Raw genomic sequence first — 13,613 nt, forward strand, 5'->3', positions numbered from 1 at the left:
TCTCAACCTGTGGGACAGGACCCCCAGGGGGGGTCCCCACATGATTTTGGGGCCATGGAATGTTTTGTGAGTTACATATTTAAATACATTTGGTCATTTAGCTGACACTTTCATTCAAAGCAACTTACAAATTGTGTACAACAAGTCAGCAGGAGTGGTACATATCTATCAGCCAAGGATAAGTAGTATTGTTTGTCAGTGTCAAGCTTGAGTGTTATACTCTGAGTACATACTGTAGTAGTATAGACATATTAGCATAGTTGGTAGTAGTATATACATGGTAGCATAATACTAGTAAAATGAAGTAAAACAGTTACAATTCAGATATTGAAGAAGTGTGTTTTTGGTTGATAAAGTGGGCAGGTTTCAGAAGATGCAGAGTTTAGGGATAAATAATACATAAAGATAGAATAGAAAAGAAAAAGACCATTACTGCATCAAAAGTAATCAACAAACTATACTATAAAAACTGATAAAACCAAATGGTCTCTTTCTTTTCTTTTGTAGAGGCTGCACCCAGCTAAACTTGCCTTCCTGGATTTTGTACATAATACAAGTTCATGTTAAAAGGATGACACAAAAAGCCAGATGAGGGCTTGTTTCAGTTTTATAATAAACAATCAAACTGAGAATTTTTTTTCCTGCCTATTTGTTTGGTGGAAACTTGATCACGAAGTAAAAAAAAAAAAAAAAAAAAAGTAGTGCCGATGTAGCTAGCTATTTTTGCCATGTTCTTGTAGTGTAGCTTGCTACATTTCTCTGGGGATAGCTTCCATTGTAGTTGAGCTATATTTAATCGAGAGTAACTTGTAGTGTAGCTTGCTACATTTTCCAAGTAGCTTGCCCATCACTGGCAGTGTGTGTCAGTGGGCTTGATTGCTCCAGCTGCGAAAAGCAATAATCACTGGTGATTATTGTGCGTTGCCCATGGCAGCGGTCAGTTATCGAAAATTATACAACGGCATGCAAATTTCTCGATTCTGATTGGCTGAAACAGTCCATTTACACGTATGTATCTGTCACAATCCACGCTCCTGGTCCCAGGACCCGCCCACAACCGAATCACATCACTCCGCCGTGCGGATTTTTCGGAAAAACAAGATGGCAGACAATAATCTTTAACAAATGGATATGTTGATAGCGTCATAACGACTAAATATAAAGCGATTCTGTCACGGCGAATGTCTTAGTCCTTTAAACAATGTTGGATGATGTAATTGATGGGTCATGAGTCATTGTAGAACAAAATAAAAATCGCGTGAATTGATTGATTGATTGATTAATTTGCACATTTTTTTTCCCCTTCCTTGCCAGAGCTCAATCTCTCACACTGTCTGGCTTCCAGACACACTCACTCGGTCGCATACACACACACACACACACACACACACACACACACACACACACACACACACACACACACACACACACACAGACACACACACACACACACACACACACACACACACACACACACACACACACACACACACACACACACACACACAATGTCTTAGTTGCTTAAACAATGTTGAATGATGTAATTGATGGGTCATGAGTCATTGTAGAACAAAATAAAAATCGCGCGAATTGATTGATTGATTAATTGCAATTTTTTTTTCTTTTTTTATTTTTACCTACTTTCAATAGAAGCATCTAAGAATGAAGTTCTATAGAAAGTAGGTCTGCATCCCCTTAACAATTGTGTGTATTGAGCCGTACTGTATTGTACCCATTCTGCATCTGGTAATACAATTTTCAATCAATCAATCAATCATTCCAATAACAACCACTAACTTCATAATTAAAAACTAAAGAAAAGTTGGATGTGTTAGTTGGTTGGATGTCTTAGTTGAAAGGCAGTTGGATGTGTTAGTTGGTTGGATGCCTTAGTTGAAAGACAGTTGGATGTGTTAGTTGGTTGGATGCCTTAGTTGAAAGACAGTTGGATGTGTTAGTTGGTTGGATGTCTTAGTTGAAAGACAGTTGGATGTGTTAGTTGGTTGGATGTCCTACTGAGAACAGTTGAATGCACTTCCGAGCTGCTTCCACATGGAGGCAACTTCTAATTTTTTCTTTTTTGGGAACTACTTTTTCTGGCGGATGGTTTTTTCAATAAATCTTCAATTAATGTGTGTTTATTGTATAGCAATAAGGTTGGATGAATGTGGCAGTTGTATAAAAGCATTACACCACTTGCAGTCGTGATTTGTGAAAAATAAACCATGCCTAGGGGGGCCTAACGACCACCCCTAGGCATGGTTTATTGTTCACAAACCACTCCTGCCCGTGATGTAATGCTTAAATAATTCACCGCTGTCAGGGGCTATTGACCAATCACAATCAAGCATTTCGGCGAATGTTAAAACGCCATGTAATAAGTAATGTTAATTACCTGAAATTATTCAGTTTTTTGGGGGGGGGGGGGGGGGGGAACCCTGCATATATCGGTATCGGTTGATATCGGTTGATATCGGTATCGGAAATTAAGAGTTGGACAATATCGGTATATCGGTATCGGTAAAAAAGCCAATATCGAACATCCCTAGATCCAACACCTAGCAACATGGTGCTCCAACAACAACCTTGATCTCAATGTCAAAAAGACCAAGGACATGATAGTGGACTTCAGGATATAAAAAAAAAACTAGAACATAACCCCATCTTCATCAATGGTGCTGAGATAGAGCGTGTGTCAAGTTTCAGGTTTCTGGGTGTCCACATCGCTGAGGACCTGACATGGACCCTGAACACCTCCTCCCTGATAAAGAAGGCCCAACAACGCCTCTACTTTCTGAGGAGGCAAAAAAAGAGCCAACCTGTCACAAACACACCTCGCCAACACATTTGTTTTTCTGCCAAGTGGGAAGCGGTACAGGTGTCTCCAGGTTGGCACCACGAGATTCAAAAACAGCCTTTTCCCCAGGAATGTAACTCTGATGAACTCTGCACTCTAACCACTTTACCCATCACATGCACTATTACCTGACAATCACTTTACCTGACTACCACCATGAATGCTGCACTTTACCGTATATATACTGTCTCCTATATGTTTCTTGTATTTTTATTAGTGCTGTCAATAGATAAAAAAAAAAGTAACTAATGAATCTCACAATTTTCTGTAATTAATCTAGATTAATCTAGATTAAAAATAGCCATTTTCTACATAAGACCGAAGCTTGTAACAGATTTACTTGAGTAAAATCATGGAATTAATGTAAAATCAACACAAAGAAAGTATATTTAGTATATATTTAGACTATTTTAATAGCTTTCTTTGAATACGGTTTCTCTCCTGTGAAATACAAATGTTCAACAAAACCATCAACATTGACTCAGCTAGACCTCTTTCTTATATCCGCGGTGCTAAGATTGAAGATTTTTCACTCCATACATTAATCTAGATCAGGGGTGGGCAATTATTTTTCCCAGGGGACCGAATGAGCAACTGAAAATATGTTGGAGGGCCGGGCCAAAATTCCAAACTCAATTATGCATAATATACATTTTATTTCTATATAAAAAGCAGTAAATGGCATTGTTTTGACCCCTGGTAAGAGTGTATGTTATTATTTGGCAATTAAAAGGTGAGGTTAGCTTTCAAAAATATCATTTATTCAAATAGAATTTATTTCCAAAATGATAAACAAAATGTGAAACATTAATAACAAAGGGCATTTTGAGTTTCATATACTATTGAAACAAGGATTTTCTTAGATTTCTAAAGACATCACATCATCTTATAGCAAAAATAAACAAGACATGTCACTGAACTGTGTAAAGAAAAGTGTCCCAGTTTTGTAGCCTTTTTTTACTTTACATGCCTATATTAAACATTTAATGTTTTCAGAACTGTGCAAAAAAAAGAAAAAAAATATCAAGTGTCCCATTTCACTTGTTATATTTCCACATTTTAGTGTTCTTCAGTTTTTTTTTTCATTCAGTGTAAGAAATACAGTCTCTGTTGAGCTTTAACAAGTCCATCAAAGTCAGGTTGCATGTCTGAGGTGGAGATGTGAAGCACAGCTGCCAGATGTTCATCAGCGAGAGAGGATCTGTACCTGGACTTGGTAAACGTCATGACTGAGAATGTCTGTTCACTATGTAGGTGGATCCAAAGAGAACCAACATCTTCTGAGCATGTCTCCTCATGTTTGGAAAGTTCTCCTCCTTGAGAGCAGAGTAGAACTCTAGCAGTGATGCTGACTTATAGTGCTCTTTCAGTAGTGAATCAGACTGCAGGTCAATGAGTTCAAGCTGAACAACTATCAACACTGCAGGTAAAGGGAGAGGAAACCAGCTGCATTTCATCCTCAACCTTTTTGAAATCTTGAAAACGCCTTGAAAATTCATCATGCAGTGCTCCCAACATGGATGAGTACCTGTGCCGGTGATCAGCTGATGGTTTGACTTCTTTCAGGGTTTTCATGTGTTTGAGATTGTTGCTGCCTAGTTGCCTTGAAATTAATTGCAACTTTGTCATGAAGGCTTTCACATGGCTATGCATTTTATGAGCAAAAATGCCCTTGCCCTGCAGTTGTGTGTTACTGTTCAGTAGGGATGGGTACCATTCACATTTGAACCGATACGGTACCGGTACCTGTGAATCGATACCGGTACCCAACGGTACCTTTTTTCTGTACTTTAGTCTCTAAAAATTTAATCTACCTACCTCAGTTGTGAAAAAAAAAATCCGAACTTCAAATAACCACACTTTCGGCTTGCCCCGACTGCTTTGTTGTTGAATCAAATCAAATCCTAGGTAAGCGTATATTGTGCGTGTGAACGTTGACATGAAAAGAAAAAAGTAAAAAAAATAATAATAATTATTATCATGTAATCTTTCGCGGGCCGGTCAGAATCATCCCGCGGGCCGTATCCGGCCCGCGGGCCGTACAATGCCCAGGTCTGATCTAGATTAATTTATTTTAATGCTTTAATAAATTTAAATTAATATCCAGAGTTAAAGCATTCATTTTGACAGCCCTAATTTGAATACATTATATTTTTATCTAGGTATTTTAAGTGTCTTATGATGATGACTGTGATGATTTATATATATATATTCTTTTTTATTGATTGCCCTTGTACTGTCTCTGACAGACTATTTCGTTGTGTATGTGCCTTGAATTGAAAGTGAGGGGTGGTGGCGGGGGGAGGGGTGGGGTACTGAGGCCATCTTGCATTCACTGAAATGACAGACTCTATGTGGTGCATTTCATAAAAGCTCATTTGGCAGGCTTTTTGTGAAACTCCCCAACTTTCAATAAAATATTAAAGGAGCCATACTAGCTTTTTATGCACATGTTCGTGTGCCCTCCCCTTCTTGAATGAGAGCGAACAGCCGTGTCACGGGGGAACACTCAGACCCGATTCTACAAGCTGGAAGGAAAGTGGAAAGGAAAGCCCCGGCACGATATGAGGCCCTACACATCCAAAGACGATGTTCTACAATCTGTAACGTTCAGCAACATGCCTGTAAAACATGCAGGGACTTTGTGCGTGCCTGCATGCAAACCACACACCAAACCGCCCTGTACGACACACACTCAATCATCCAGCACCACGAACAGTATGCAACTTTCAAATCATCCTACTACATTCTAACACCATCTAAATAACAGACAGGTGATTATAGCATGTATTTCCATGCTGACTGTACCTTGAAGCTGCTCGATGAGAGTCCAGGCCATTCGAGAGCCTTGGGCGTCGAACACAACGTGACCCTGAAAGAAGAAAAAAGGTGAAACTTGAATGCTGTCATAGTCACGGCGAGAGCCTTCCTCACCCCTCCTCTTTCCACACCATCACGGCAGAAGCCTTCCTCATCCCTCATCCTCTCACACCCTTATATGGGCAGCATCCGGCCCCAGGATTCCCACGCTGCCAGTGGGACACTAATTGACACGGCTGTGAGGGATTCCCTCGTCAGCGAACTACTACTTCAGCCCACGGATCCTGCTCTACCCTCGTCGCAGTATTAACCTAACTTCCTAGGTACGACAATGAACCCTAGCCTTGCTACTCTGTCCTTGTTGAAATACCTTGTCCTAATCTTGTTCTCTCTGTGCCCAGGACCACCGCTCCCGAGACATCACCCACATGGACGCCCCGTGCTGCACAAGGAGTGCACCTGCTCTCGTCCATTGCACATTCTTGTACCTGTCGCACATTCTAAACCTGTAACCCTGTCTGCTTGGTGGGTAAACATTAAAGCCAACTTAAAACGCTCCATTCTCTCTCCTCCTGTGTTCTGCTATTGGGCTCCCTGCCCTAACAGAATGCTGTGACGCCTCTCTCTCTCTCTCTCTCTCTCTCTCTCTCTCTCTCTCTCTCTCTCTCTCTCTCTCTCTCTCTCTCTCTCTCTCTCTCTCAAGACTCAAGATTCAAGACACTTATATAATATAACAAATCCTTTTTGACTGGTATTTTTCCTGATGAAATGAAAATGGCCAAGGTGGTTCCAATCTTTAAAAGTGGTGACATACATACTATATGTATGACATCATGGCAAGCACAGAAAGACTCAGAAGAAGCTTCTATCCCCAGGCCATCAGGTTGCTCAACGAACAATAACACTATGCAACAACCATCAAATGCACTCACAGCACACACATCCACACGTATGGCCGCCTAGTTATAGTTGAAAGTGGGGGTGCAAGATTTCTTTTTATTTATTATTTCTTTTTACCTTTTTTTTTGTTTTTTTTGTTTTTTTTGCAAGGGGTGGTTTGGAGGGGGTCCGGCACGACCCCCTCCACGGCAGATTTTTTTACATTTAATGAACACCTGTATGTGCAATTTCCTGCAATATAGAGCCTTCAATCTTGACCAAAATAAAGCTGCTCTTTTCACTATAAAACTCAGTTTATATTGCAGTATGATAGCTATAATAATAATAACTTTCCCGATCCTCCCGAAGCACCTCCGTTCATATCCCCAGCAGCAGTAGCAACTTGTAAACGGACTAGCAACAACAACAACAACAACAACAACAACAACAACAACAACCATTCCACCACGTTGAGTCCACGTCAACATGAAATATTCACTGCAAGGGCTCTTTTAGCTAACGCTAGCTAGGCACGTATGATAGCCAATTACTATTATAATAATAATAATAATAATAATAATAATAATAATAATAACTTTCCCGATCCTCCCGAAGCCCCTCCGGCCCCGTTCACATCCCCAGCGGCAGTAGCAACAAGCCAACAACAACAACAACAATTCATTGACGCTATCAATAGCCCCAGTCAGCGCGGCGGCTGAATGAATGAATGAATGAAAACTTTATTTAACAGATTGCAGAATGGGTACAATACAGTACGGCTCAATACACACAATTGTTAAGGGGATGCAGACCAGAGAAAGACGTTTGTCTTGTTTACATCAGGGTCCATACTAGCCCCTTTCGTGACTGTGCTGCACAGAGTGAATCCACAGTCACTTGCTGCTCCTCAATGGGAAACCAACCTAGATTTACCCTGAAGGACTGGTTCTGCCCGAACCGTTCGTTATACAAGTATCACAGAGAAATTACAAAGGTGCTCACAGTTGCACGAGGGGTTCGGACAGAGATACGGGATGGTTTGAAAGCTCGGCGTTGCTAATAAATATTTTAAATATTTTTTTATAAACTGCTCAAAACGGCATTATTTCCACCGTTGGGTGATCACAGCGCAGGCGCACCAGGCAACCCAACGCCGGAAACGGTGCAGTGTTGAGCAGTTTATAAAACATATTTTATATGTTTAACTGTGAGCACCTTTGTAATGTCTCTGTGATACTTGTATAACGAACGGTTCAGCCAGAACCAGTCCTTCAGGGTAAATCTAGGTTGGTTTCCCATTGAGGAGCAAGTGACTGTGGATTCACTCGGTGCATCACAGTCACGGAAGGGGCTAGGTCCATACGAGGCAGAGGCTCACCATACGAGAAATATTCAGTTTCAATCTGTTTGCGCATTTAGTATACAGTCACAGTGTTCGACTTACCTAATGATTTGCTCCATTTTGATGTAAACGCAGAAGAATAATCCTCACAATGTTATCCAATATCCAGCCTGAATTTTTTTTCATTGAAAAGACAAACGAGGCATTCGAAAAAGCCGCCTCCCCCAACATGTCGTATACGTCATGCCGAGGAACCGTGGCCCGTGGGCACTGGATCAAACCATTAAAGTGGGGGGTCACACAATCTTTGGAAACTTAAAAACTTGCTATTAAGTGTCATTGCGTATTATTAATTTGATTGAAATTACGTAGTTATGGTTAGATTTATATATTGGGGGGGGGGGGGGGGGTATCATATTTTTCATATGATCAAAAAGTGGGGGAGCAAAATCAGACGTTTGCCCCCCATGTTCAATAGTGGTAGAGAAGATGCTTCGAGTGCTCTATTGCGCAGGCGTCTATGTCCACACGCACACACTCACTTTAAACAAACAACTCACTGCAACACCCACTCTACACACTTTAGAACAACTAAACACACTTTATATTTATTGGCAAAGAATTTGCACTACAACCCATACCTCAGTACACCTTACTGTAAATTGTACCTAAATTGTACCTCATCCCATTTCTGCTTTGCACTATATAGTAGATTGTATATTAGTATATTGTATAGTATATTGTATGGTAACTCAGTTACTTCTACTCTGCATTGAACATTGTACATTATGTACATACTGAACACTTGTGTCTACGTACGTGACTTCTATTTTTTACTTGCTATACTTATTTTATTTTATACTTATCTTTTTTGTCTAGCACAGTCTCTGGAGCGTAACAGAAAGAAGCATTTTGTATAAAGGTATTCTGTACTTCTGTATGACAACTAATAAAGAAACTTGAAACTATATCAAATTATAGACCTATATCATTGCTACCTCAATTTTCGAAGATACTCGAAATTCTTTTTGTAAATAGACTTGATGGCTTTATTGAAAAATATGGATTATTGAGTGACCATCAATATGGTTTTAGGAGCAATAGATCAACATCCTTAGCAGTAATAGATTTTGTGGAAAATATATCAACAGCAATTAATGAAAAACAACCCTCAATAGGTGTATTTATTGACTTACGTAAAGCATTTGACACAATTGATCATTCCCTGATTTTACAAAAAATGGAACGGTATGGAATAAGAGGTGTCACTCATCATTGGTTAAGAAGTTATCTAGATAATAGGTTTCAATATGTAAATATTAATAATACAGAATCACATCTTAGAAGAGTAACTTGTGGTGTTCCACAGGGTTCAGTATTGGGACCCAAGTTATTTATACTTTATTTAAATGATATTTTTACAGTATCGAATATTTTGAAAATTGTTACGTTTGCTGATGATACTAATTTACTTTGTTCAGGGGAGGTCATAAAATAATTATTGAAAACAGTAGAAAGGGAATTGATAAAGTTAAAGAAATGGTTTGATAGGAATAAGTTGTCTCTTAATGAAAACAAAACAAAATATATGGTATTTGGTGGTGTTCCTACCGAAATTGAAAGAGTATATGAAACAAAATTCTTAGGTGTGATTATAGATCACAAACTCTGTTGGAAGCCACATATACAATATATCAAAGGTAAATTAGCCAAATCTGTTGGCATTCTGTACAAAACAAGGGAGCTGTTAAACCAGAAATGTTTGCATATATTGTATTTTTCACTTGTGGTGCCATACATGTCATATTGTGTTGAGGTCTGGGGGAATGTTTATAAAACAAATATAGATCCTATTATTACACTACAGAAAAGAGCTATTAGAATAATAAATAAAGCTAGTTATCTTGAATCGACAAATCCATTATTCATAAAGTCCTGCACATAAAAATGTGTAGATATGGTTTACATAAAAACCTTGGAGATAATTTTTCGTGCTAAGAGTAAGAACCTACCAGCTTGTATTCAATGTCTCTTTCAACCAAGAGAAGGAAAGTATAATTTAAGAGCGTTGTGTATTCTTAAAACATATAAAAAGGTAAGAACTAATGTAAAAGCTAGATGTGTTTCAATTTTGGGAGTTCAATTGTGGAATAGTCTTAGTGGCGGGTTGAAGTTATGTACCTCTCAGGGGAGATTTAAAAAGGCCCTGAAGGATAAAATAATTCAGGAGTACAGTTTTGAGTAAAACATCAAACATTTATTTTCTCTTTTCTTTTTTCTCTTAAAGAAAAGGAAAGAAATTATATCTTGCAGCATATTTTAAAATTGTCTTTCTTATATTAAAGTATATTTCATTTTTAAGAATTGTAAAGGATAGGCAAAAATAAGCATGTGCTTCAGCCTATTCATTGAGTTTGGATTTTGTCTGTGAGCTTACTTTGAATATGTACATTTGTGATTTTATCTTTTTTTCTTTTCCTTTTGAAAGTCCAAACATGTGTGTTTTTGATTTATCTGTAAAGAAAGACCGAAAATAAAACTATTCATCATCATCAAGAGATTCAAGATTCAAGAGGTTTATTCATCACATACAAGACATCAGTGGAGGCTGCTGACCAAATTTTTAGGTGAAGCACAAATTATTATGTTATATTATATATTAAATTATATTTTTAAAACATCCCCCACTGTGTGTCAGTGGTCAGTGGACACAGATGAAAACATATTAACATTAGGTGACAGCGCACCTGACCAGATGAAAACATTATTAGGTGACAGCGCACCTGACCAGATGAAATCATATTAGGTGACAGCGCACCTGACCAGATGAAATCATATTAGGTGACAGCGCACCTGACCAGATCAAAACATATTCGGTGACAGCGCACCTGATCAGATCAAAACATATTAGGTGACAGCGCACCTGACCAGATAAAAACATATTAGGTGAAGGTGACAAGGAAGCCACAGACTCATACCCCCCCGACACTCAACTAACCGCCTCGGACAGTCCTTCATACCAGTGGCCATCAGGCTCCACAACAGTGGGCAGGGACTGCTGCCAGACATTGACCTAGAACTAATAGGAACCCAAGTAGGACAATAACACTACCTTATGCATACTGCACCTTATGTGGATACTGTGATACTGTGAATAATGAATAATGTATATTTCAGTTAGTTAGATAGTAAATTATAACACTACCTTATGCATACTGCACCTTATGTGACACTGTGAATACTGTGAAAATATATTTCAGTTAGTTAGATAGTAAATTATATTGACCTATTTGTTTACACTGCTTGTGTTGTTTTCACTACCTGTACCCCCCCTCCCTTCCCCCATGCTGCTATGATGCCTGAATTTCCCCAAGGGGATCAATAAAGGAATATCTTATCTTATCTTAAAAGGAAAGATGAAATTACCTACCTGGGTTCTAGGGCTGACCCCTATTAATCGATTAGTCGACTAATCGGTCGAAAGGAGCCTTGGTCGACTGGCCAACCTCTTAAGGCCTCTACATGCTACAGCAAATTCAAAGCAACTTCAACACAACATCGGCGCGATTTCAGCGCGCTTGTTGCAGACAGTCTTGTAGACTGTGTTGCGAGGACGTTGCGTACCTGTCTCCAAAATCTAATCTAAAGACCCGTTGCGTTGGTATTGCGTAGCAGTGATTGGTTGGTAGTGAATGGGGGCGGGGCTGTCTGTCACTTCTAGTGTTTTCCTGGCTCGAGACCAAAAGAAAACTTTCTGACAGGAGCTCGAGACCAAAAGAAAACTTTCTGACAGGAGCTCGATAGCTAGTGTATTGTTTCATTACACTTGTTTAATTGTTTGTTTAAAATGAATCAAATGCAGGAACGTATTGCAGAGGAGGTCCGAAAGTACCAACATTTATATAATAGCGGGTCTAAAGACTACAAGGATAGCATTATGACGATGAATCCGTGGAAGGAGATTGGGGAAACAATGGGGATGGACTGGGTTGATGTGGCGATATAACTATATTACACTATATACAAGAACACAAGCGAAAACAAACATAAACAGGGCTATTATTATACTAACGATGTATGGTTGAGAAGGGAAATCCGTTTGTAATTGCTAGAGTGCGCACCTTCGGCTGCCCAAAGTATTCAGGCGGGCTGGGCGCGCTCGAGCCGCACATCCGGGGTACATTTTGTTGCATCATAGGCTGCGCGTTGATTTTGCAGAAGCATAAAGGTAATGTGTCTGCAACACCGTTGCTTTGTCGATGTTGTGTTGAAGTTGCTTTGAAGTTTCTGTAGCATGCAGAGGCCTTTAGTCGAATATAATAATAAAAAAAATATATATATATATTTAAATTTTTTTATCATTCTTTCCAAAAGAAAAGAGGCCTAGAAGCGTGGCTAACACTAATAGCACGCATACCAGAGGCTAACTGCCTACGAAAACAGGCACAGAGGCACTGAAAGAGGATTTCACCCATCTAATGAACACACTAGACTAGACAAATATCAAGATGTATCCATCAGTGGACCAATTGCATGCTTTTGCAGAGGACAAGAAGCCTTCAGTCGACTCCTTCAGACATTAAGCACCCCCCACAGCCCAAATGGAATGATAAAAAAATATATATATATATATTATATATATATATATATTTTTTTTAAGTCGACCAATAGTCGACTAACGGCAAATTTTGGCCAATCCTAGTCGACCATCCAAATCCTTAGTCGGGGACAGCCCTACTGGGTTCCATCCTATAGAGGCAAATCTTTCCTGTGACAAAATGGGATCCAATGTAATAAAACTAAGTCAACCAACGAACTAGATTCCTGTACCGGATCTCCTCTCTGGTAAACAAGAATACCTTGAAGACTCTAACAGGAGCACTCATTCAAGGGTACTACAACTATGCTTGCACCTCATGGTACCAAAGCACCTCAAAGGCACTAAAAACAAGATTACAAACATCACAAAACAAACTGGTCAGACTACTGCTTGACCTTACTCCTAAAACCCACCTCACCCCTGCCCACTTTGACAACCTAGGATGGCTTAGAGTACAGCAACTTGCAATGGGCCTGGTCTACAAGATACACTACACCACTAAGATACCCATGTGCATGTCGAAATACTTCCCAAAGGTCAGTGAATACCACGTCCACAACACCAGAGGGAGTTCCACAAATCATGTTCAACCCAGATAAAATCATTTAAAAAGTAAAAAAAAAAAAAGCGTTTTTTTTTTAATAAAAGAAAAATCGCCATAACTTAGAAATGAGATTGCATAGGTCTATGAATCCACTTCTTCATGTTGCTCAGTTGCTGGTTTATACTTCGGTCCTAATGTTGGCGCAAAGTTTAATTTAGCCTACTGTGTTGTTACAGCTGTACAGCTTACTACTAGCTTGCTCTTTCAATGCTGCCTTGCACACAGTCAAAACAGTCCAGCTGCAGTTCCATAGGTTAGGTTTAGCTGGGGCCAATCTCAAGTTTCTTTATTAGTTGTCATACAGAAGTACAGAATATATTTATACAAAATGCTTCTTTCTGTTACATTTTGTATAAAAGTATTCTGTACTTCTGTATGACACCTAATAAAGAAACTTGAGAAACTTGAGATTGGCCCCAGCTAAACCTAACCTACGGAACTGCAGCTGGACTGTTTTGACTGTGTGCAATGCAGCAATCTCTGATTGGATTTGAAGGTTGTCAATCATTCA

The 13,613-nt window shown here is 39.3% G+C and overlaps 1 protein-coding gene across 1 annotated transcript in view; it reads right to left on the reverse strand.

Moving 5' to 3' along the window:
• The window catches only part of gabbr1b (gamma-aminobutyric acid (GABA) B receptor, 1b), a gene marked incomplete at both ends in the record, with an annotated part of 304,126 nt that overhangs the window by 79,088 nt on the left and 211,425 nt on the right, over positions 1 to 13,613 (reverse strand). The window contains 1 exon segment of the mRNA XM_084311948.1: positions 5,666 to 5,729. Within this exon segment, the coding sequence (XP_084168074.1) occupies positions 5,666 to 5,729 (64 nt within the window).

Source organism: Notolepis coatsorum, assembly GCF_963971535.1.
Source record: "Notolepis coatsorum genome assembly, chromosome: 4".
Taxonomy (NCBI): Eukaryota; Metazoa; Chordata; class Actinopteri; order Aulopiformes; family Paralepididae; genus Notolepis; species Notolepis coatsorum.